This window comes from Oratosquilla oratoria, chromosome 19 (assembly GCF_046742065.1).
Source record: "Oratosquilla oratoria isolate Oo_2021 chromosome 19, ASM4674206v1, whole genome shotgun sequence".
NCBI classification, from domain to species: domain Eukaryota; kingdom Metazoa; phylum Arthropoda; class Malacostraca; order Stomatopoda; family Squillidae; genus Oratosquilla; species Oratosquilla oratoria.
The window spans coordinates 57,452,449-57,479,236 of NC_134795.1; the positions used below are offsets into that span (position 1 = coordinate 57,452,449).

Genomic DNA, 26,788 nt, shown 5'->3' on the forward strand with positions numbered 1-26,788 from the left:
ATGTTGAAAGAAACAAAGACAAGTCACTATAATCATAACTCCCTTTTGGTATAATACATACATACATATACCAAGGCTTTTTCCCCCTTCCAAGGGAGGTAGCCAAAAAGGAAAAGGCATAAAATCATTCCCACCCATTCCATCCCTGAATACACTCCACACCCCTCCACCCTCCCTCTCATCTTAGCACCTCCTGGATGACGGGTCATCCCTGCACCTTGTCCACTGCCCTGGGTCAGAAGCAGTGTCGCAAGACACAGCACATCTACAGCAAGGCCGCTTCATTAAATTGGCGACCCCCCCCTCTCCGTCCCCCATGCATACAGGAGAAGACGGGGAGAAATCCCTTCGAGCTGTGTCAAAATTTGCTCACACATACTACCTATATAATATATATAATACAACTAGGAGGCCTCTAGCATTACTTACTTACCTATGACCTCGAGGTAGACACAGCTTTCCATAGGCAGCTGTAGAGTTAAGTAAGTGAAGGGATCAAACCGAACACTTTCATTGCCACATGTGCCACAACTGACTTTACTCTTGAGCTGGCCATGGAACAGGTCAACGATAATTGATTTATTGCGAAGAATGTGGTTCTCCCAAGCCTGTTAAGAGAAAATTTCAAACCTATGTGAGTGTGAATAGCATTGTAAATATTTTGGGAGCATGTTCGTATCTACATTTAGTTTCCTGATGATAAGATGGAGCATTGGGGTTAAAAGAACGCTGTCAGGTCTGTGTGTGTGTGTGTGTGCATGTGTTTACCTAATAGTAGTACAAAGGGAAAGGAGCAATAGTCATTAAATTCTGTCTATTCTCAAATTTATCACACTAAGCCTCAAATTTGTATACAGTTCCAACTATATATCCTTTATTTCCAGTCATCATATTTAGATCTGAATTCATGAATTGTTGAAGCTTGGGCTTCACCTAAACTATTCCAAGTATTTATACATCTATATGGTAAACAGTAAATCTTCACATCCTATAGACATGTGATCTTTCTTAATTTGTTCCCATGACCTCTTAACCACTTCCATACAGTGATGCCTACGTAGGCGTCATGAGGAGCAAGTGGGTACGCGATGATGCCTATGTCGGCGTCTTGATTACATTTATTGTAGTCGTACCTACGTAACCTCCATTATCTCTAAACTGGCTTCATCATATTTTCTATGGTTATCAATATTCACGGGTGAAAGAGAACGAACAATTGAGCACTGACTTTATTTTCTATAATGCGATTATTATGACGCAACATCGCACGTCAGGCAGCTAATGCTGCCAGACGTGCGATGTGCCCCGGAGTGAAGAGGTTAAAGTCCTCCCATCCTTAATCAAATGATCTCTCATGTCACCTCTTTCTCTTTGATCAGTGCCATTTGTGTGTGTGTGTGTGTGTGTGTGTGTGTGTGTGTGTGTGTGTGTGTGTGGATACTGACTGCATGTTACTGTGGCTAAGTTGCATGCAGCTGATACTTTAGGGTCTATATGAGGTGCCCCTATGGACCAGAGCCACACATCATTTTGTCTGAGATAGAGGAAATCTGTTCATAGAGAAATGATGATACTTTATTATACCGAGGCTGTCCCTCCATTATGCTGTCCACCCGCCCCTTGTTACTGTCCTGTATCATTTCTGTGAATATTCATTTCCTCTCTTTGCCTAGCCCTGTGGTGGAGGAAAAGAATACTGCCACAAAAACTTCCCACATGTCCATATATTTATATACCAAGAGCTTTTACCCCCTTACATGGGAGGTAGCCAATTCAAAGGTATGTACCTACTCCCACCCACTCCACTCCCCTCCACCATCCCTTCTTCCCTTTCATCTTATCTCTTCATGTATGATGGGTCATCCCTCTATCCCGGTCACTGACGTGGTTCAGAGGCAATGTAGTATGATACAGTACATCCACAGCAAGCAAATATAAATAAATAAATATATATATATATATATATATATATATATCTATATATATATATATAGGCCAAATGACATTTCAAACTATACTAAAGTTGTGTAAAGAAAATATAATCTATTCTGCAACACAAAATGATAGGCAATGCATAAAAGATATATCCCATTACCTGCAACCTCCTGCAGGAAAAAACACATACTATCTAATGTTTACGGCTTAAGGAACCTCACAAACTGTTCTAAAATTAAATCTATCTAATTTTACTCTTTCTAGGACCAACATCGTACCTCCTGAGCCACAAGAGTATCCGGTCTTCCTTCGGAATCCTTGAGGACAATATAAGGTTTATTGTGTACTCGATTTAGATCCTCATGGAGACCATCTAGTAAGAATGCAAGAAGCTCCTGTGAGTCATGCTGGCCAAACCCTGCAAACTTTTGGGTGTATTTGCCAATGGTCCACTGCAATCAAAGAAGAAAAAGTTCCATGTAAGTATACAGCTCATAAAGTAATATGTTTATCTATATACGAAGAGCTTTTGCCCCCCTATACTGGAGGTTGCCAAGTTAAAGGCATGCATCCACTGTCACCCATTCCACTCTCATCCACCACCTGTTTCCTCTTCATCTTAGCTCCTTGTGGAGCTGAGAATGACATAAAAGTGAGTACATATATACACCAAGGGCTTTTCCTCCCTTCCAAGGCATAAATCCACTCCCACCCATTTCATCCACATATACTCCACTACTATTTGCCATCCCTCTCTCCCTCTTTTCTTGGCTCCTCCTGGATGACAGGTAATCCCTGCATCTTGCCCACTGCTCTGGGTCAGAAGCAATGCAGCAAGACAGCACATCCACAGCAAGGCAATTTAATTTAATTGGCGACCTCCCCTGTCCCCTCATGCAGAAAAAGAGAAAATGGGGGTAATCCCTTTGAGCTAAGTCAAAATATCATTCACACATACTCTCTCATTCCAACCCATCTCCCACCCAACCCCTTCCATGCATCACACAATCATCCATACATAACCATCCATCCATCTCATTCTTGGTTGCCCCCACATGTTCACTCCCTCCACCTCTGCCTTCCACATCTCTTTAACTAATCTTTCTTCACTCATTTTTCCCATGTGTCCAAACCATCCCAATACTCTTCTGTTAACCCTTTCTCCCAACTCCCTTTCCACCCCAACTCTCCTCCTTACCTCCTCGTTTCTCATTTTATCCAGCCTAGTAACCCCTACCATACTTCTCAGGCATTTCATCTCAAACGTACTTAAACCCTTCCTCTCTTATGTTCCATGTTTCTGCCCCATATTGTGCTGTCAGCACAATCATTCCTTCATACAATCTCCTCTTAGTATCCATTTCCAAATATCTAATTATCATTATACTTTTTAATCCCCAAGGCATTTATTTGCTTCCCTCAGTTTACATTCTACCTCCACCTCCACTCCTCCCTTTCCTGCCACATTAGCACCCATGTATCTAAAACTATCCAATTCCTCCAGTCTCTCTCCCTTAATACCGACTTCCAGTCTGCTGCCACTTTCTCCCCTTGTACATCTCATCACCTTACTCTTACACTCATTTATCTTCAACTTCCTTCTTTCACACACCTTCCCAAACTCTGTCACTAACTTCCTCAATCCCTCCTCTGATCCTGCTACAAGCACAGTGTCATCAGCAAACAACATCTGGTTAATCTCCCATTTTCTCCATTTTCTTGAACTATCTCCAATCCCTGGCCCATTACCCCTATGTTTCCCTCTCACACCTCCCCATCCACATATAAATTGAACAGCCAAGGTGACATGACACATTCCTGACAAGGTTTCATCTTTACCTCAAACCACTCACTCTATTTCTTATTCTAACACAGGCTCTATTACTCTTGTATAAACTCTTGACTGCTCTTAACAGATCTCCTTTCCTTTCCCATATGTCTGCAGTACCGCCCACAGTATCTTCCTGTCTACTCTGTCATAAGCCTTTTCCAGATCCATAAAGGCCCAAAAAACATCCTTACCTTTTCCTAAAGCTTTCTCACATATCTCTTGCCACAAAAATTTAATCTACACAACCCCTACCTGTCCTAAACCCACATTGTTCCTCACCAATTACTCTCTCTGATCCTCTCCTAATCCTCTCAATCAAGACCCTCCCATAAGCCTTCTCAACTACACTTAACAAGCTGATCCCTCTGAAACTATTGCACTCACATTTGTCCCCTTTTCCCTTGTAAAGTGGAACTATACAGGCACTCCTCCAGTCCTCTGGCACTCTACCCTCTCTATAACAAACATCAAATAACCTCAAGAGCCGGTCCACCATCACTGTACCTCCCTTTCTTAGATACTGCTTAAAAGTAAAATACACAAAAGAGGTTCTATCTGTCTTTATCAAAGACTTCTTACCCTTATGAGGGAGGCAGGCATCCCCACCCATCTCTCACCCAAATTGCTTCCAATTTATATTAGCTCCTTGTGGAGACTAAGTAAAAATATACATTAAACACACACACACACACACAATATATATCTCAGTTTCTTATTCTGAATGGTGACATACCTGTCATTTATAACTGTTCCACTATGGCAATTATTTCCAAGTGGAATAAGATTATGAAAATAACAAGTGCATCATTCCAACTCTTACCCTTAATTTGAGAGGTGCCACTGTCTTCGACCCGCCACTCCAAATCTCGTGGATTAGGTTTCCGTACTGCTTAGCCATGTGACCTTTCATGCCACACGGATTACTACGATTCAACTCGTACAGGTGCATGTTGTTCATGAAGTAGCGCGTTAGTGGCAAAGTATTGGAACAGCACTGTAGTGCTGCATTTAGGAAGCATGTGTTGCCAAGGTTATTCAAGCCTGTGATACCTTTGACATTGCCACCTGGTGGAAATATACAACATTTACTAGATTTGCAAGACCACCCATACATATATCAGTACACACACAGAATTACATAAAACATATGTAAGCAACTGTATTTATCATAAAGCAATGCAGTAATTATGCCACCTGGTGGGAATATACATTTACTAGATTTGCAAGACCACCCATACATATTTTAGTACACACACAGAATTACATAAAACATATATAAGCAATTGCATTTATCATAAAGCAATGCAGTAATTATGCAAATTCTATATGGTACCAATGAAAAACTATGAACTAAACGAGGTCATCCACCCTACACTATCAAATGGAAGTTCCTCACCTTCTTTTACTGGAATTTTGACACCTTTACAAGCTATTTGACTCATCTCCTCCGGCCATGTAAGGTCCTTGTTCCTCACTTCAATGAGCACTTGAGACATCTCCCCAACCCACAGCTCCTCTAAGGTACTATCCTCCTCCTCCAACAGTGTCATGTTTGTCTGAAAAAGATAAAAGCAAAGAAAACATTTCTGAGAGATGTTTATTTTGTAGATATGAATATCAGTCTCATTCTGTTACATAAGGCAGCTCTTCCTACACTTCATTTAACTGTCCAGAGATGGTCATTTGTGAAGTACATTTGGCTTTGTTAACTAACTACTCCATTTGTTCTTTTCCGATATTAACGATGAATGAAAGATTGAAAACAAAGATGTGACATGATTGCAGTATTCAGGTCACTAAAGGGGATAGATTATATTAATAGAAGAGATCTCCTGATTAATGATGGGAAGGCTTCAAGAGGTCATGGAAGTGTATACATATACCAATGGCTTTCCCCCCCTTACAAGGGAGGTAGCCAAAAAACAAAGGCATAAAATCCACTCCCACCCATTCTATCCCCACATACTCCACTCCCATCCACCCCAATCCCTCCCTCTTATCTTGGCTCCTCCTGGATGACAGGTCATCCCTGCATCTCCCCCTACTGTCCTGACACAGCACATCCACAGCAATGTTGCTTCATTAAATTGGCGACCTCCCCTCTCCGTCCCCTTATGCAGAAATGGAGAAAATGGAGAGAAATCCCTTTGGGCATCAATTTATTTTTCACACATACTCCCTCACCACCCCCATCCCTTATCCCACACCCACTCCCCTTCATGCATCACAGCATAATCCATACACAACCATTCTCAATTCACCCCTATCTTCTGTCTTCTCCCATCCTTCCTCATTAGACATTCCCCTCTTTCCCAATGGCCCTTTTAACCCATCCATCCATCTCATCTTAGGGTGACCCCTCATGTTCACTCCTTCCACCTCTGCCTTCCACACCTCTTTTACCAATCTTTCTTCACCCATTCTTTTCATGTGTCCAAACCATCCCAATACTCTTTCATCCACCCTATCTCCCAACTCCCTTTCTGCCCTCGTTCTCCTCCTCACCTCCTTGTTTCTCACCATATCCAGCCTAGTAACCCCTATCATACTTCTCAGGCACCTCATCTTAAACACATTCCAACTCCTCAATCTCTTATGTTCCATGTTTCTGCCCCATATAGTGTTGTTGGCACAAACATTCCTTCATACAATCTCCTCTTAGCATCCATTCACAAATGTCTATTTCTCATTACACTTTTTAATTCTCCAAGGCATTCATGAGTACTTGCTTCTCTCAATCTACATTCTACCTCCACCTCCACTCCTCCCTTTCCTGCCACATTAGCACCCAACTATCTAAAACTATCCAATTCCTCCAGTCTCTCTCCCTTAATACTCACTTCCAGTTTGCTGCCATTTCCTCTTGTACATCTCATCACCTTACTTTTACCCACATTTATCTTCAACTTCCTTCTTTTGCCCACCTTCCCAAACTCTGTCACTAACTTCCTCAAACCCTCCTCTGATCCTGCCACAAGCACAGTGTCATCAGCAAACAACTGGCTTATCTCCCATTTTTCTCTATTTTTTCTTTGACCATCTCTATACCCTTATGTTTACCTCTCACACCATCCCATCCATGTATAAAATGAAGAGCCAGGGCAACATAACACATCCCTGATGAAGTCCCACCTTTACCTCAAACCACTTAATACTCACTTCCAGTTTGCTGACACTTTTTCCTCTTGTACATCTCATCACCTTACTTTTACCCACATTTATCTTCAACTTCCTTCTTTTGCCCACCTTCCCAAACTCTGTCACTAACTTCCTCAATCCCTCCTCTGATCCTGCCACAAGCACAGTGTCATCAGCAAACAACTGGCTTATCTCCCATTTTTCTCTATTTTTTTTTACCATCTCTATACCCTTATGTTTACCTCTCACACCATCCCATCCATGTATAAAATGAAGAGCCAGGGCAACATAACACATCCCTGATGAAGTCCCACCTTTACCTCAAACCACTCTATTTCTGATTCTAACATAAGTTCTACTACCATACCATATTCCATATACCAAGGCTTTTTTCCCCCTTACCAGGGAGGTAGCCAAAAAGGACAAGGCACAAAAACATTCCCACCCATTCCATCCCCGAAAACACTCCACACCCCTCCACCCTCCCTCCCATCTTAGCACCTCCTAGATGACGGGTCATCCCTGCACCCTGTCCACCACCCTGGGTCAGAAGCAGTGTCGCAGGAGAGGATTAGGAGAGGAACAGAGGGAGTAATTGGTGAGGAACAGTGTGGGTTTAGGACAGGTAGAGGTTGTGTAGATCAGGTTTTTGTGGTAAGACAGATATGTGAGAAAGCTATAGGTAAGGGGAAGGATGTTTTCTGGGCCTTTATGGATCTGGAAAAGGCTTACGACAGGGTAGACAGAAAGGCACTGTGGGAGGTTATGCGGATATACGGGATAGGAGGAAAGCTTCTGGGAGCTGTCAAGAGTTTTTATGAGAGTAGTAGAGCTTGTGTCAGGATTAGAAATGGAGAGAGTGAGTGGTTTGAGGTAAAGGTGGGACTTCGTCAGGGATGCGTTATGTCACCCTGGCTGTTCAACTTAATACATGGATGGGGTGGTGCGAGAGGTGAATGCAAGGGTAGTGGGTCAGGGATTGGAGATGGTTAAGGAAAATGGAGAAAAGTGGGAGGTGAGCCAGCTGTTGTTTGAGGACACTGCGCTTGTGGCAGGATCGGAGGAGGGATTGAGGAAGCTGGTGACAGAGTTTGGGAGAGTGTGTGATAGAAGAAAGCTGAAGATAAATGTGGGTAAAAGTAAGGTGATGAGATGTACAAGGGGTGAAAGTGGCAGTAATCTGGAAGTGAGCATTAAGGGAGAGCAACTGGAGGAAGTGGATAGTTTTAGATATTTGGGTGCAAATGTGGCAGGAAAGGGTGGAGTGAAGGTGGAGGTAGAATGTAGATTGAGAGAAGCGAGCAAATGCCTTGGTGGTTTAAAAAGTGTAATGAGGAATAGGAATCTGGGAATGGATGCTAAGAGGAGACTGTATGAAGGAGTGATTGTGCCAACAACACTGTATGGAGCTGAAACATGGAACATAAGTGAGGAAGAGAGAAGGAACTTGAATGTGTTTGAGATGAAATGTCTGAGAAGTATGATGGGGGTTACTAGGCTAGATAGAGTGAGAAATGAGGAAGTGAGGAGGAGAACAGGGGTGGAAAGGGAGCTGGGAGATAGGGTGGATGAAAGAGTATTAGGATGGTTTGGACACATGGAAAGAATGAGTGAAGAAAGACTAGTAAAGGAGGCATGGAAGGCAGATGTGGAGGGAGTGAACACGAGGGGACGTCCTAGGATGAGATGGATGGATGGGGTGAAGGGGGCTTTGGGGAAGAGGGGAATGTCTGTTGAGGAAGGACGGGCGAGGACAGAAGACAGGGGTGAATGGAGAATGGTTGTATATGGAAAATGTTGTGATGCATGAGGTGGATTTGACGGGGGAATGGGGGGTGAGGTAGTGTGTGTGAGCAAAAATTTTTGACGCAGCCGGAAGGGATTTCTCCCCGTCCTCTCCTTTATATGGGGGGACGGAGAGGGGGGGGTCGCCGAATTAATGAAGCGGCCTTGCTGTGGATAAGTTCTACTACTCATGTAAAAACTCTTGACTGCTCTTAAAAGCTTTCCTCCTATCCCATATATCTGCAATACCTCCCACAGTGCCTTCCTGTCTACCATGTCATATGCCTTTTCCAAATCCATAAAAGCCCAAAAAACATCCTTACCTTTTCCTATAGCTTTCTCACATATGTCTTACCACAAAAATCTGATCTACACAACCACTACTTGTCCTAAGTCCACACTGTTCCTCACCAATTACTCCCTCTCTTTCTCTCTTAATCCTCTCAATCAAGACCCTCCCACAAGCCTTCCCAACCATACTTACAAGCTAATCCCTCTGAAACTACTACACTCACATTTGTCCCCTTTTCCCTTGTAAAGCTGGGCTATACAGGCACTCCTCCAGTCCTTCGGCACTCTACCCTCTCTTAAACAACGTTAAATAGCCTCACCAGCCAGTCCACCATAACTGCACCTCCTTTTTTTAGTCATTCTGTATGACATCCACCTAGCTGCCTTACCTGCTCTCATTTTCTTAACAACTGCCTTCACTTTATCTTTCCTTATTTCTCCTCCATTTTCCTCACTTATCACTGTCATTTTCTTAGTGCTTCCCACTACTATACCTCTACCTCTACAGTGATATTCTCCCCAAGGTTTGAAATCCTCTTTACTGCTGATGAAAAAGAATTATCATCATCCCATGCAGTAGGATTAGTTGTAGTGGAATAGCTAGTGAGATTTAACTTCGTGTGCCTAAGGGAGGGAAGTGTTACCATGGACTGTACCTTCACAAAACCAAACATATGAGTGCATGTATGATTTTGTGAAGTTTTGAACTTGATAATCTAACGTGATCTGAGTGTGTCTTTCATAGATGTATTGTGGGGCATTGAGGTTGGTTATTCTATATATAAATGTATATATATATATATATATATATATATATATATATACACACATATATGTATATATACATGTGTTTATATACATATATATATAGGATGAGATGGATGGATGGGGTGAAGGGGGCTTTGGGGAAGAGGGGAATGTCTGTTGAGGAAGGATGGGAGAGGAGAGAAGACGGGTGAATGGAGAATGGTTGTATATGGATGATGTGATGCATGAGGTGGAATGGGTGGGGGGATGGGGGTTGAGGTAGTATGTGTGAGCAAAATTTGATGCAGCCTGAAGGGATTTCTCCTCGTCTTCTCCTTTTCTGCATGGAGGGACGGAGAGATACGGTTGCTGATTTAAAGAAGCGGCCTTGCTGTGGATGTGCTGTGTCTTGTAACACTGCCTCTAACCCAGGGCAGTGGACAGGTTGCAGGGATGACCCGTCATCCAGGAGGTGCTAAGATAAGAGGGAGGGTGGAGGGGAGTGGAGTGTATTTAGGGATGGAATGGGTGGGAATGATTTTATGCCTTTTTCTTTTTGGCTACCTCTCTTGTAAGGGGGAAAAAGCCTTGGTATATGTATGTATGTATATATATATATATTTATATATATACCGTATTTTCCGGCGTATAGTGCGCGACTGTTTTCCATTGGAAGGGCCTAAAAATGGGGGGTGCGCGTTATCCGGTGCTGCGCATTATCTACGGCCTACGCTAAAAATTCTGTGGCTGAGTGTGTAATTTTTTTCACAACATGACGATGTTGGCCACCACAAAGTCTGGACGCCACAAGAAGAACAGCCATGGTGACATGAAAGAATACGCCAGCATGGGCTACCGTATATAAATATTTGGTATAGGTAGGTATCTATCGAATCTTATTTTTCATGTTTAAATAGGCCTAAACACCATGAAACATGATCAATATTCATGATATTTGCCCATGTTCACAGCATCCTAGTTTGAATTTTTATGTTGGCTTTGTTGCTTCACTTTAGGTATGGTACAAATTCTGTTGCGGCCGTTCATAAACTCGTGTCAAACACCTGACTACAACACCCTCTTTCGGGAGTTATATTAACTAAACGTCACCTCGATGAGAGACTGTCCTATTTCACCATTGTCATTGCAGGTTCAAAGCTAAAACGAAACAGTCTGTAGTTTGTTTCAGTATTAAATAAAAAATGGTAAAGATGAATTATTTCCTCAAGATATAAAATGAACATTTTCTGTAAAAATCCCGAAATTTTTCTGTATATTTTACTTTCAATAAACTTTTTTCAGATCATATTTCCTACAAACTATTTAAGCTACAAAGTAATAAGGGACCAACGCACAACATGAGTCATATACCGGTACATGTAGTTCCGACTTTTTCTTAGTTGTGTCCTGATTGATGCCTAAACTGACACTTAATTTAGTGACAAATCAACAGATTTCCCAGCGGTGGCTCTAGCCAATGAAAAATACTTCTCCATGTAACCTCGTTCACATGATATAAATACCGAGGTAAAACTGCATTATAGACAAATGCGATCGGGCATGCGCGTTATATGTCGGTGCGCGCTATCTGTGTACTGAGATAACGAAGTGCATGGGTGCGCATTATAACCCGATGCACATTTTAAGCCGGAAAATACGGTATATATATATTTTTTTTTTTTAGAAAACCACTATGATAAATTTCATGTTATTCCAGACCACAAGAATTATGTATTCCTGACCTCATCTTTGATGTGCCAAAGCCTCATGTCCTCTGTCCGCAGCCTGAGTTTCGTGGCCAAATAGTCGTACACTTGACGCACAGTTGCCATACGACTAAAGGCTGCCATGTACGCTAGGTACCGTTTTGGTGTAGATGACAATGAGTTTGGCAAGGAGGACATATATGAATAAGGGGCTGAATCTGTAAATAAAACAAGGAAGAAAATCACATAAAAACATGTAAACTTCTCTCAAAGTCTTTGAGAACTTGTAGAAATGCTTCTGTGCCATGCATGATCATAGTGACTTGAATCTTTAATTACCTATGTGCTTTCTCTTAGTGTATATTTACATTAAAAAAAATCTCTGATGACGTAAATCAAAAGGATTTTGAGATACAAACATTAGTCATCATCTATGCCTATTGTGAAACGGAGGATCTGTTCAATGCAGGACCTACACCAAAAGCATGGCATGTTTGAGAGTACAGAGAATACAAAGACTCCTAGTCAAGGCAAGATCAAGACAAGGTTATTTTTCATTTACAAGGAAAGGGTTAATAGAACAAAGGAGAGGAGGAAATGAGTGAGTGGGGGGAAGGAAGGAGGTAGGAGGTTGGAATAGGATCCTCATCACTTACTGTTTGTGGATGACGCAGTGCTGATCGGGAGCAGTGAGGAAAGACTGCAGAGCAGTGATGGTGTTTGGAGAAGTGTGTGTGTGAAGGAAGCTGAAAGTGAATGTTGACAAGAGGTTATGAGGATAAGGAAGGAATGGAGAGTGTTAAGGGTAAGTTTGGGAAAGAAAGCCGTTAGCAAGGGTAGAAATGTTTAAGGATTTAGGAGGAGGAGAAGGACAAGGAGAAGGAGTAGGAGGATTAAAGGTTAGAGAAAGAGGTTAAGCATAACACCATAAATGCAAAGACTTACGGAAGCTTTGGTAAATATGTGCGCAATGGGAACCACAAATCACAACATGCAGTAGATCTGAAAGTAATATTGGAGCTGCAGCCAATAAAGCAATATGGGTATGAAACATGCAAAGCAGGTAGCCAAGAATAAGCAAAAAATAAGCACTAAAGCTTGTCTCGAGGATGCATTGTGTGGAAAGGGAATGAACAGTCTAGGATGACATGATTAAAACAAACATGGGAAAGGAAGTTTGTATGATAAAGAAATCATGTTGTGGTTCTTTGTGACAGACATCAGTCATCTCTCTCTTTGAAACTATTTTTCCTCTGCCTTTTCACATGAGAACTGGCAACAGATGACAACTCCCTTCCTCCTTTTAGCATAACTTTGGGGATTTAAGTGAAATCTATAAGAACCAAAGACCCACATAACTCTTATATGCTTGGAAATTCATCTCCAGTCAACAACAAATGCTGTTCACTTTCAACTCTTTCAATCCCCCATTTCTATTACCCTCAAACTTTTATCTTCACAACCTCTAGGACTTGGTGCACAATTGTCCCTAGGGTTGGAAGTGCTAATTACTCTTGATAAAATCTTTCTACTAATTGGCAACAAAATAACAGACTTACATTAATACATCACATGACTAGTCCAATGTTTTTCCCGAAGCAGTATATGCAGGGGCCCAAGAAAAGATGCCAGCTACTGTGGGATTGCAAGTTACCCATTAATAATACTATCTATCTCTATACCAAGGGCTACTTCCCCCTTATAAGGGTGGTAGCCAAGTCAAGCACCCACTTCCCACCCACCCAGCACCCTTTCCTCCCTCTCGTCTTAGCTCCTCATGGATGAGGGGTCATCCCTGTCTCCTGCCCATTGCTACAAGTCGGAAGCCATGCAACAAGACACAGCACATCCATTTCACTGTACTGCAACTGTCCCTCTGTTATACTGTCCCCCTCTTGTTAGTGTCTTGTACCACTTCTTTGAGTATATATTTCCATTTTTGCCTGTCTCCTGTGGTAGAGGGAAGAAAGAATATTGCCACCAAATTTTCCAACTCAGGTGGTAAAAGGCGGATAAAATGGAAGTGATGGGACTGGATATCCTGCTCTCTGTAACCCTATTCCTACAAGAAATGAAAGCATAATTGAAACATTGATTAAAGGTCAGTAACATTAAGCGTGACTGAAAGTACCCAGGTTTGCTTCTAGTCAATGGTTTGCAGGAGGAAAAAAATCTGTCACTGCTAGTCGTTCTTGTTATGTGAAAAACGTGGAAGAGATGCATTAGAAACGGCAATAGGGCAGGAACTTTTGGGCTCAGTCCAAAGATCAGATAGCCTCTACATGAAGACAAGGATGTCATTTGACTTTGGTATTAAATAATGGGGAGGCTTCTTAAAGAACTCCGGTTGTTGACATGTGAAACCTCCTTATGTGCTCATTGTTAGCATCCAAAACCAAAATTGGAGACTGGAGTAAAAATGAAATAATTTTGGAAACTTCCAATTGAGGCTCTGTTGCTTAATGATTTTAAAAGAATCTAAAGAAGATGGAAAAAAAAGGACAAAGAAGAAAGACAAAGGAAGGAGGAAGGAGGACAGAAAAAGGAGGAAGAAAAAGATGGAAGAAAAAGAAAAAGAATGTGAAGAAAAAAGAGGATGAAGGATGTGAAGAAGGAGGTGAAGAAAAAGAAAAGAAAAAGAAAAGAATGTGTCTGCATGTCATGAGATTAAATGAACTCGATAATGGTAATGCTCAGTGGTGAATGATAAAATGGTAATGCACACAGCAAAATCAAAAGTTAAGTGGGGTTGGGGCTAATGTAGCATTGGCAGGAGCAAAGACAGAGGAAGACATGCGAGATTGTTAAAGAATTTCTGAAATAGTAAGAAGAATGGCTTGCAATTACATATAAAATATATTTGGATGGTGCATCAGACTCAACCATAACAACCCAGTTATAAGCCACACTTTTTTTTTTCCACCAAATATCTGTAAAATAGGAGTGCAGTTTAGAAGTACATGCTTATCAAACAGAGATTTGGTATGTACATTTTCAGTGCCTTCCTTCACCGGGTCACCTAAAACTACTTTGCTTCACTTTTGCAAAATTATTTCAAGCCATCAAAACTACCATCGCACACTGTGCTAAAACAATTGTCATCCAACAACAGACTCAAAACCTACATCTCCTATACATGTACAATAAGCATTATCTGAACCTCCTACATGCAGTATCTGGTTGGTGGTATCTGGCAACCCATCAGTAGCAGAACTGAAAATTTCACAAACATTTTTCAACGATTAACTACAACTAGAAAGGATTAGTACGCTTTCCAAAATATATTTTACAAGTGAAATAATGCTCTACCCACCTCCCAAGTTTATCACTACAAATAAAACTAACTTTCAATTCACTATTCCTAACTACCTATTCTTGTATTGAATTATCCATGTTTCAGCATGTGCTAGGTACTTACATACATTTTCACATGTGTAAATGTATGCCTTACTGTGTCTTGCTGCTTTGCTTATGACTTAGGGCAGTGGGCAGGAGACAGTATTCTTTCTTCCCTATACCAAAGGGGACAGAGGCGAAAATGGAAATATAAATTCAAAGAAGTGGTATAAGACAGTATTACGAGGGAGACAGCATAACTGAGGGACAGTTGCAGTACAATAAAGTGGATGTTCTGTGTCCTACTGCATTGCTTCTGGCTCGGGGCAGTGGGCAGGAGACAGACATTATCCTTCATCCATGAGGAGCTAAGATGGGAAGGGGAACATGGGTGGTGAATGGGGTGGAACGGGTGGGAGTGGGAGTATGCCTTTTGACTTGGCTACCTCCCATATAAGGGGGAAAAAAGCCCTTGGTATATAGGTAGATATAGATGTATGTATCTACCATTTACACAATTGTTGTTTTGAGCCTCACTACCTGGAAATCTGCAGCCTTACAGAGGCCAAGTTCCTAGCTCTTCCCATTGAAGAGAAGAGACATTAGACTACTGTATATGCTGTCTAGTGTAGGACTATTTCTATATCACTGAGGGGAGTTGTCCCATACTGTCCACTCCCCTAATATGAAAATGTGGAGGAAATACAGTCAAAGCTCAGTGCCAGAGATCTTGGACTCAGTCCATGAGACGGAGAGTCTACTCCAGCAAGAGTCAAGGATGTTGATGAAATTTGAAGATAGGTGCCAAGGAGATGATTCTCTCTGATGATCTGGCAGGATACCACCATGAATGATTGCATCATGATGTCTACCCATACTGTCAGCATTTACCTGAACTCTGATCAATGGCATTAATTACTGTTGTGGGTGCATTTACAAGTGTACTAAAGCCTTTTATGAATGCTTTCCATTAAAATCTATTCGTTGGGGTGGCTTATAATTGGGTACCTAGTCTTATGCCAAACCTATGACTTTATATCTTTCCTTACACTTGCAAAAACAAGAAACCTATTGGCTAAGGGAAATATCTACAGAAAAAGCATTAATGGGTGGGTAGTGGCAAATACAAAAAAATAATAGTAAAAAAAAAAAAAAAAACATACATGCACTAACACAACTGCATAAAACCTGTTATCTTACTGAAGGCTGAGGCACCATAGCCACCAGGCACCCCAACCCATGAATTGTTGGCTGGGCTGCGACCCTGGTTCGAGGCCTGGTGACGTAACAAACGAAGGGTCACTGGATAAAGTTCCAGTTCCACCTCACCACTCATCTTCCCGTGAATCACCTGAAAGAATTTGCATATGCAATACAGCTATTGAGCTGGTCACGAGTAAAATATAAACATAAAACGATGTAATTTAGACATGGAGAAAAGAAATGCCAAGACTTACTAAGTTCACTTTTCTGGTCATTCTACTACACAAATGTTTATTTACTGAGGTGTGTGAGTACTTATAGCAATATGTTTGGGTTTTGCAAAGAATGAAGGACATTTGATACCAAGGAAATGCCACACATGTATGAACTTGCATGATGTCTATACATGATACACTTGGTGCTCCAAGAACGACCACACTCCTTGCATTCTGATTTGGTTAAAGGTTGCGAACTGTCCCTATCAGGAGGTTAGGACAGTGCCCCTTATAGAGGACTCTGTAGCATGGAAATTAATTAACCATGTCCTTGATCCAACTCGCTGGGAGCAGGGTTTGAACTGCCATCACTTCAACTCACACTACAAGTACCAATGCTCTAACCTGCTCAGCCAACGAGTATTCTACCTCCAGAACACTTGTCATTTGGGGGTTGACATTTCGTCTTCACACGACTAACCTGTCTGGGTAGTGCTGGGGCCCCTCCGTACCACTGCTGTAGGGCCTTCCACAGTGACTCCGGAACCAGCATGAAGTCTCGCCCCTGCACTAGAGTGATATTCCTCTTGAGCCTCCCTCCCTCCCCTGTCAGGAGCATTACCTGCACAAGGAATGGGACATGTCAACAACGATACTGTGGCAAATCAACGACAAAAATGTTTGATGATTTTGTTCTGTTTAACATTGCAAAACTCTCCCCTTTGTCAATAGGCTGGAACAGTGCCCTTTACAGAGGACTTTGCCACGTGGAATTTAATGAACCATGCCCTTGGTCCAACTCACTTGCAACAGGGTTTGAACTGCCGCCACCTCAACCTCCATTGCAAGTAGCAATGCTCTAGCCAGTGAGCATCCACAATGATAAAAATAAAATCACAATCATATACCACAACTGTGACCAAGTCCTGAATGAAAATGCAATATTTGCACACCATTCACTGTTCACTCAAAATTTATAATCATAGCCATTCTTCTCTAATCTGTTTGTTCAAGAAGTAGGACCACTAAGACGGCAAAGAGAACCCGAGTACATACACAGAATTTACTGACTGACCTTGGCGGTGTTTGGTTCCACTAATGGTGAGTTATCGATGGCAGAAGGTCGGGATGGAGGCAAGAGAGGTCCTGGGCTGGTCGCAGCCCTTCGAGCTAATCTAGGAGAGTGGCTTGGGCTAGAATTGCTGCTACATCTGAGGAGAATTAAGTTAAACTTTCTGTCATACAGCTGAAATATGCAGAGATGAAGACAAAAGCATGATCTGTTCAAATATTTGTTCCAGTGATGGGGTGGGTAGGCTGCCATGTTACCATCCAATCTCTTTTCATACACCTGTCTCTATCTATGAGATAAGTAATTAATTCATTCACCATTAAATCAGTTTCCTCAAGTCTTTGTTGCAGGAGACCCATCACTGTAATTAATTCATTTATCAATAAATCAGTTTCTTCAACTCTTTGTTGTAGGAGACCCATCGCCTTTTTAGAGAGGGTTACAAGAAACTTGTAGCACACTATACTCACCTGTTTGATTCTACGTATGTCAAGGACAGGTTGCCAGAACTAAAATTTTTCTTGGGTGTTGATGTGGAGTGCCGCTGCAACGACCCCTGACGTGATCCAGTTTGGTCCGATGCTCGTCCTGACGACCCATCACTCTCTATACTCGTTAACGACACGGAATCACCTGCACCCAGGCTAGCGATACTAGTTACCAGGATACCACTAAAGAAGGGCAAGATAACAATCCATGTATTGTATATACTAATCAAATTACAGGTGGCAATAATAAAGTAAACCTAACAAAATAAAATAATACCAATAAATAACAATAATAATTAATAGTCAATGACATTTTAAAATTTTCTATTTACTGGCACATACAGAAAAAATCTAACTATAGACTAATAGTCCTTCTTCCCCCCCTTATATGGGGGGTAGTCATATGGAGAAAAAAATAAATATAACAAATGGAGATCAGGACATTTTTCCACTGACCTTGTGTCCGAAGCTACAGTTCCTTCTGAATTTGCCGATTTCTTCTGTAGTTTCGTACGTTTTAATGACCCACATTGGGAGCCTGCTGGAGAACTACTGTGAGACGATGGACTCATTGAGCTTTCAGAGTTCGTCTGTTGATAATTAAAGACAACTTTAAGACCTTTGCTTCTGAAAGCTGAATACAGGGCAATATACAGAGAAATAATTCATCTTAAAAAAAGAGATAATGATGAGACGAACAAGGAGCTTAATGATCGAAAGGAATTAAACATGGTCAGAAGTGAGAATGAAAGAATGAAAAATGAAGATAAAAACAAAAATGAGGCTTTGAAAAAAAGAAGTGAAAGAACAAATACAAGCAGTGACCGAGAAAGTCAGAAACGATTAAGGAGACTGACCTCCAAGAAATAAATGAATGGAAAGGGGAACAAGAAAATCAAAAGATAACTTTTAAGGAAATAGTACAGCAGCAAGTGGAAGAAAATGCCAAAGAAACAGTACATACATACATATACAAAAAAAAAAAGGCATAAAAACCATTCCCACCCATTCCATCCCTATATACACTTCACTCCCCTCCCTCTTATCTTGGCACCACCTGGATGATGGGTCATCCGTGCATCTTGACCACTGCCCTGGGTCAGAGATAGTGTCGCAAGACACAGCACATCCACAGCAAAGCCGCTTCATTAAATCATGCAGAAAAGGAGAAGACAGGGAGAAATCCCTTTGGGATGCATCAAATTTTTCTCACATATACTGCCTCACCCCCTATCCCCCCATCCATTCCATCTCATGCATCACAACATCATCCATATACAACCATTCTCCATTCACCCCTGTCTTTTGTCCTCTCCCATCCTTCCTCAACAGACATTCCCCTCTTCCCCAAAGCACCCTTCACCCCATCCATCCATTTCATCCTAGGTCCCCCCCTCATGTTCACTCCCTCCACATCTGCCTTCCATACCTCTTTTACTAGTCTTTCTTCACTCATTCTTTCCATGTATCCAAACCATCCTAATACTCTTTCATCCACCCTATCTCCCAACTCCCTTACCACCCCTGTTCTCCTCCTCACCTCCTCATTTCTCACTCTATCCAGCCTAGTAACCCCCATCATACTTCTCAGACACCTCATCTCAAACACATTCAAACTCCTTCTCTCTTCCTCTCTTATGTTCCTGTTTCTGCCCCATACAGTGGGGCACAATCACTCCTTCATACAATCTCCTCTTAGCATCCATTCCCAAATGTCTATTCCTCATTACACTTTTTAATCCACCAAGGCATTTACTCGCTCCTCTCAATCTACATTCTACCTCCACCTTTTCCTGCCACATTTGCACCCAAGATTCTAAAACTATCCACTTCCTCCAGTCGCTCTCCCTTAATGCTCACTTCCAGTCTGCTGCCACTTTCACCCCTTGAACATCTCATCACCTTACTTTTACCCACATTTATCTTCAGCTTTCTTGTATCACACACTCTCCCAAACTCTGTTACCAACTTCCTCAATCCCTCCTCTGATCCTGCCACAAGTGCAGTGTCATCTGCAAACAACAGCTGGCTCACCTCCCACTTTTCTCCATTTTCTTTAACCATCTCCAATCCCTGACCCACTACCCTTGCATTTACCTCTTGCACTACCCCATCCATGTAAAAGTTGAACAGCCAGGGTGACATAATGCATCCCTGACGAAGTCCCACCTTTACCTCGAACCACTCACTCTCTCCATTTCTAATCCTGACACAAGCTCTACTACTCTCATAAAAACTTTTGACAGCTCCTAGAAGCTTTCCTCCTATCCCATATATCCGCATAACCTCCCACAGTGCCTTTCTGTCTACCCTGTTGTAGCCTTTTCCAGATCCATAAAAGCCCAAAAAACATCCTTCCCCTTTCCTATAGCTTTCTCACATATCTGTCTTACCACAAAAATCTGATCTACACAACCTCTACCTGTCCTAAATCCACACTATTCCTCACCAATTACTCCCTCTGTTCCTCTCCTAATCCTCTCAATCAAGATCCTCCCATAAGCCTTCCCAACTACATTTAACAAGCTAATCCCTCTGAAACTACTACATTCACACTTGTCCCCTTTTCCCTTGTAAAGTGGAACTATACAGGCACTCCTCCAGTCCTCCAGCACTCTACCCTCTCTCCAGCAAACATTAAATAATCTCACCAGCCAGTCCACCATTACTGTACCTCCTTTTTTTAGACATTCTGCATGGCATCCATCCAGACCAGGTGCCTTACCTGCTTTCATCATCTTAACAGCTGCCTTCACTTCATCCTTCCTTATTTCTCCTCCATTTTCCTCACTTATCACAGTAATTTTCTTAGCATTTCTCACTGCAGCCATCTTTCCCTCCCTATCCTCCTTCACATTTAGCAACTCCCTAAAATATTCTGCCCACCTTCCTCTTACTGCCTTCTCTTCCATTATCTCTCCATCTGCACCTTTTACCTTTTCTTCCCTAATTGATTCGCCTCCTCTTCCTCTCTTAATTTCTTTCCAAAACATCTTTTTATTACTTTCAAAAATTTCTGTCATACTCTTACCCCATTTCACATCTGCTCTCCTCTTTGCCTCCTTTACCTTTTGCTTTACTTCTCTTTTCTTTTCTTTGTACCTCTCATATGACTCCCTCGTCCTATTTTGTAACCAATCTATGAAAGCTCGCTTATCATCTTCTACAACCTTCTTTGTTTCCTCGTCCCACCATTCACTACCCTTCCTTCTATTTCCTCCTGTCTTTCTTGTTCCACACACCATCTTTGCACACTTTGTGACTCCCTCCTTGAACCATCCCCATTCCTCCTCCACTCCTAGCTCTACTCTATCCTTCACTCCCTCCCACTCCTCTTTCAGCTTCTTTTATATAAATAAATAAGAATAAGTATAATAGATAATAATACATATATATTTTCAATATAAAATGTCTATATAGTAGTATATTGTTATAGCAATGAGCACTATATTCAACTTTCAAAATTATGTCCTCAAACCTGGTAATTAACATAGTCCATCCACACGCTCCACCAGTCCATGTTAATGATGTACCAGAACTGGCCAATAGTCATAGACTTCTTCTCTGCTCTTCTTAGCCATCCCATGACCAGCTCCCCCTCCTCCACACGGTTGCATGGACGCAGTCCCAGCACCACGTGACACACCTAGAGGGAAAGATATGTACCAAATGTAGCGCACGTATCCAACACATAGATTGATTTCACTTTCCTTACAGATATACATAATTCTATGATGGCTTGGATGATGAGATGGCACAGGTAAGAAAAGTCTACATGTTTCTGTAGATGATGGGGACCATTTTAATACATTATTTCTAGCTGCCACAAGGTCATTTTATTCAGCTGAGAGGCATTCCTCCTCAGTTTACAATTATAACTGTTGGGTCATCATTCCTCATCATTCATGAGATGATAAGGTGGGGATGAAATGGGTTTTGAAGTCTATGAAGTGGCTGTGTGCTTGGCCAATCCCCTTACAGAAGGAAAGGAACTTTGGTACATATGTATGTGCACATTTATATGTGTGTATGCATGTATGTATGTATATGTGTATGTATGTACATATGTAAGTAAAACGTTTGAATGAAAACAGATATGGGGGGGAGTGGGGGTTGGGCAATATGAGCCTGGTTCAACTCTTACACAATACTAGATGAATACAGGTCTTAGAATGCCTTATACTAGATGAATACAGGTTGTAAGGATGCCTTAAAACTAATGTAGCAAAAATGAGCTGTGGAGAATAATGAAGTACTGCTAACTGTCCTAAATGTCATCTGACTCATTCTGGATTGGAAAACTCTTTTCTATAACAGCTCCACTATGAACAGTAAGTGGAGAACCAAAAGTAAACCATCAGACATGGTAAAGTTGTTTCTTCTGAGCATCCAATAAGTAATAAATTAAGAAAATATGTAAAACTGTACTCAGCTTACTTGAAAGATAAGGTTGAGAAATATATTTGACAATGGGTTTTGTAGTGTCCAGATGAGATACTCTTCCTGCGAGATACAACCTGACTTCTGGGGGTCGTGCTGCGACAATAGGTCCGTCACCAACTGTTGTACACGTTCACTTGACACACCAAGACACACGCCATCTACAGATTGGAGGTAACGTTGATATATCTTACAATGCATGGTCTTTATCAATAAATATTTTGCCTGTTATTAAAGAAGTCAAGGTACTGATTGCATGGTGACATGCAATCAGTACTCTGGGGACTATTTTTGGGCTACAGCCACACATCATTCCTACATTCATCTACATCCATCTATATACACATACACACACACACATGTCAAAGCCTTTTTCCCCCTTACAAGGGAGATAGCCAAAAAGAAAAAGGCATAAAAACCATTCCCATCCATTCCATCCCTAATACACTCCACTCCACTCCACCCTCCCTCTAATCTTGGCACCTCCTGGATGACGGGTCATCCCTGCATCTTGTCCACTACCCTGGGTCAGAGGCAGTGTCGCAAGACACAGCATGTCCACAGCAAAGCCGCTTCATTAAATCGGCGACCCCCTCTCTCTGTCTCCCCATGCAGAAAAGGGGAAGACGGGGAGAAATCCCTTCGGGCTGTGTCAAATTTTTCTCACACATACTACCTCACCCCCCATCCCCCCACCCATTCCACTTTATACTAAGAGCTTTTTCTCCCTTCCAGGGAAGGTACCAAAGTCAAAGGCATGTCACTCCCCTCCACCACCCCTTCCTCCCTCTCATCTTAGCTCCTCAAGCACTTTACACTCTGCTGTGCGGACAAGAAGAAATTCCTTTGGACCACATCAGCTTCTCTTCCATTCACACCCGTCCTTTACCATCTCTCTTCCCTGCTTGACAGACATTCCCCTTATACCCAAGGCCCATTTCCCTACATTCATCTCATTGTCACTCTTCCCCTCAAATTCAGTTCATCCACTTCTGCTTTCTACATTCTTTTTGTTAGTCTTTCTTCACTCTGTTTCCATATGCCCATAGCAGACTACTAAATTTGCTTCACATGGAGTAAATGGTAACTTGCTAAGCTGGTTTCAAAAGCGAATAAACAATGTGAAGTTCCTCAGGTTTCTGTCTTAAGGTCACTTCTATTCATAGATCAACAGCACTGACTGTGGACATCAATCATCTCCAATTTTGGTAATGATATTAAGCTATGCAGAATCACAAATGATCACTCATATCAAATGGATATTCAGCATTTAAACAAATTACAAAAATGGTCTCAAAAGTACTGTACCTCCATCTTCCTCTACTTCTTCCTCTTGTACAAGAAGAAGGGCCTGAATCATAGCTGTCAATTCTTCTCTGTTCAACTTGCCGTCTCTGTCACGATCAAAGACCTTGAAGCAAAATTTTTGTCGTTCTGTGAGTGGGCCCCTACAAGCTGCAGATATGCCACATGCCATTTCCTGTAAAATATGAATAGATGAATTCTTAAGAGTTGAGGACCCAGGAAGATAGGAAATAATAAATCAATTCATAGCTGTGGCTACTAGTGATGGTAATATCATCTTAGCTTCCAGTATTGCATCTTTCCTCTCTTACCTCTTCTATCCTTCCCATGGACATGATTGAAGTCAATTCTAGCACAAATAATCAAATCTACAACTTTTTCACTTTTTTTTTTATCTATTTACTAATTTTGTTATTTTTTTAACGTTTTGTCCACAAGCCACTCAAGGAAGAAATACTGTGTTGTTGTCTGGGCATAGTAAAAAAGGGGCAGTGTAGGCTGAAGTTGGTTGCATCTCAAGTAATTTGTTTCTGTGGCCAGACCAACCTTGTGTTGATGTTGTGGAGAATAAACTTATTATAAACGACCTTATTCTTACCTTAAAATCGATGTGGTTGTCCCGATTTTCATCAAAAGCATTGAAAACACCTCGTGCAAGTTGGTATGGCAAGGGTGGGGAGATTAGAGGAACAAGGGTCTCTGGGTCCAACTTGCCAGAGGGAGAAGAACCTTTGAGTTGCCAGTAGCGTTTTTCCAGTTCTAGAATATCCGTCTCTTCCACTGTAATCCATACAAAACATCATCATGTACCATACATAGACATTAATTTATGATATTCATTCAACATATATTTCCTTAAATCGGCATGAACTTATAATATTCATTTAACATAAATGTACATACATACATATACCAAAGGCTTTTTTCCCCCTTACAAGGGAGGGAGCCAAAAATCAAAGGCAGAAAATCCACTCTCACCCATTCCATCCCCACATACTCCACTCCCATCTACCACCGTCCCTCCCTCCCTCTTATCTTGGCACCTCCTGGAAGACGGGTCATCCCTGACTTTTGCCCATTGCCCTGGGTCATAAGCCGTGTTGCATGACACAGCACATCGATAGCAAGGCTGCTTCATTTAATCGGTGACCTCCCCTCTCTGTCCCCTCATGCAGAAAAAGAGAAGACGGGGAAAAATCCCTTTGGGCTGCGTCAATTTATTTTCCACACATACTCCCTCAACCCCCATCCCCCAACCTTCCAACTCATGGATCACATCATCCATAAACAACCATTCTCCATTCACCCCTAGCTTCTGTCCTCTCCCATCCTTCCTCAACAGACATTCCCCTCTTTCCCAATGTCCCTTTTACCTTATCCATCCATCTCATCCTAGGATGTCACCTCATGTTCACTCCATCCACATCTGCCTTCCATACCTCTTTTACCAATCTTTCTTCACTCATTCTTTCCATGCGTCCAAACAATCCCAATACTCTTTCATCAACACTATCTCCTAACTCCCTTACCATCCCCATTCTCCTCCTCATCTTGTTTCTCACTTTATCCAGCTTAGTAATCCCTATCATACTTCTCAGGTACCTCATCTCAAATACATTCAGACTCTTCCTCTCTTATGTTCCATGTTTCTGCCCCATAAAGTGCTGTCGGTGCGATCACTCCTTCATACAATTTCTTCTTAGCATACATTTCCATATATCTATCCCACATCACACTCTTTAATCCCCGAAAGCATTTACTTGCTTTCTCAATCTACATTTTACCTCCACCTCCACTCCTCCCTTTCTAGCCACATTTGCACCAAAGTATCTAAAACTATCCACTTCCTCCACTCTCTCTGCCTTTATACTCATTTTCAGTCTACTGCCACTTTCTCCACTTGTACATTTCATCACCTTGCTTTTACCCATATTTATCTTCTACAGTCTAAATAATAAAAAAGAGGGAGAGCTACATAAAAGATATGTTAAACATTTAACATATTCTAAAACATAACCCATTAGAGTTAATGCTGCACTCTGAGATTTTAGTCTACCTAATACCAAATGATTTTAACCATCTGAATGGAAAATCTGGGCTGTTAAAAAAATATATATATAAATAAATATCTACGAATGTATGCAAAATGTTTTACGTACAATGTGTCACCCCGGCAAGTGTTTGGTAAAACGTTGGTGTCTCAAGATCGTTGGACAGAGACACATGGCAAGGCTCAGCCAACAGCCATCGTGTCACTGTTGTTGCCTCAGGGTGTTCAGAAAGCCACAACCGGAACTCCTCATAACTCACACGATCACTCTGAAGAAATGCCACAAGAAAAAGATACCTAAATGTAGTTATTCAATTTAACATTACATACAGTGAGACCTCTCATTAACAGATGTAAATTAGCTGTGTCTGCGGTGTTTTCGGTGTTTTGGAGTGGTTTTTGGGTGGCATAGTGAATGCACGCACTAAACAACAGCACCAAAAACACAGCAAACACAGCTAATTAACGTCCGTTAATGAGAGAGCTCACTGTATATATACATACATACATACCAAAAGCTCCTTTCTCCTTTACAAATCTCACATATTTCCTTAACCCATTCAACTCCGATGACAAGATGTCTTGTCATTTGGTCAAATAAAACAAAAAATCATAAAACACCAAAATGTTTGATCAAACACCAGAAAAATATGACGTCAGTCCTCGCCTCGCTGCGAGCGAAGCGAGGATTGACGTCATATTTTTCTGGTGTTTGATCAAACATTTTGGTGTTTTATGATTTTTTGTTTTATTTGACCAAATGACAAGACATCTTGTCAGGGGAGTTGAATGGGTTAACAAGAGTTCAAGAATTTATCAAAATTTGATAACCCCAACAAGTCTCAGACCTACCTGTCCAAAACACTTGTGTACAATCTCTGGTGTGTAACCGCCTTCAGTGGCCTGCAGCTGCCGCAGCATCTCCGCCCGTGAAACATGAGTTCCTGCTTCATTGGCATACACACCAAAGATGACTGCAAAGAAACCAATGGCATATATAGTAACATACACGATGTCTCATCGTAACAGAATGAGCCTGCAAAAGGATGAAATCACAAAACAATATCTTGAAACTATTAAAAAAAGAAAAAAAAAAAAAAAAAAAATACATATAATAAACATATGCATAAAGGGCCTTTCTCCTTTGTAAAGGAAATGGCAAATTCATTGTCCCTCCCGTTCTGGCTCTTTGTGGTTGAAGGGTCTTCCCTACTCCTGCCCCACTGCTTGGGTCAGAAGCAATGCA

The 26,788-nt window shown here is 41.6% G+C and overlaps 1 protein-coding gene across 5 annotated transcripts in view; it reads right to left on the bottom strand.

Annotated features, from left to right (window-relative positions):
• Positions 1 to 26,788, bottom strand: part of Usp32 (Ubiquitin specific protease 32) — a 152,577-nt gene that overhangs the window by 53,453 nt on the left and 72,336 nt on the right. For 2 of the 5 annotated variants that reach the window (XM_076203127.1, XM_076203131.1), the window contains 17 exons: positions 26,395 to 26,516; positions 25,652 to 25,811; positions 24,091 to 24,272; positions 23,496 to 23,667; positions 22,185 to 22,348; positions 21,226 to 21,393; positions 18,204 to 18,337; positions 17,730 to 17,930; positions 17,263 to 17,398; positions 16,669 to 16,809; positions 15,970 to 16,120; positions 12,090 to 12,179; positions 11,470 to 11,651; positions 5,163 to 5,322; positions 4,587 to 4,831; positions 2,214 to 2,387; positions 434 to 608 (listed from right to left, as the gene is read on the bottom strand). In XM_076203127.1, coding sequence (XP_076059242.1) covers positions 434 to 608; positions 2,214 to 2,387; positions 4,587 to 4,831; positions 5,163 to 5,322; positions 11,470 to 11,651; positions 12,090 to 12,179; positions 15,970 to 16,120; positions 16,669 to 16,809; positions 17,263 to 17,398; positions 17,730 to 17,930; positions 18,204 to 18,337; positions 21,226 to 21,393; positions 22,185 to 22,348; positions 23,496 to 23,667; positions 24,091 to 24,272; positions 25,652 to 25,811; positions 26,395 to 26,516 — 2,757 coding nt within the window. Of the gene's footprint in view, positions 1 to 433; positions 609 to 2,213; positions 2,388 to 4,586; positions 4,832 to 5,162; positions 5,323 to 11,469; positions 11,652 to 12,089; positions 12,180 to 12,378; positions 12,436 to 15,957; positions 16,121 to 16,668; positions 16,810 to 17,262; positions 17,399 to 17,729; positions 17,931 to 18,203; positions 18,338 to 21,225; positions 21,394 to 22,184; positions 22,349 to 23,495; positions 23,668 to 24,090; positions 24,273 to 25,651; positions 25,812 to 26,394; positions 26,517 to 26,788 lie in introns of all 5 variants that reach the window. The other 3 variants (XM_076203128.1, XM_076203130.1, XM_076203129.1) reach the window with 3 other exon arrangements.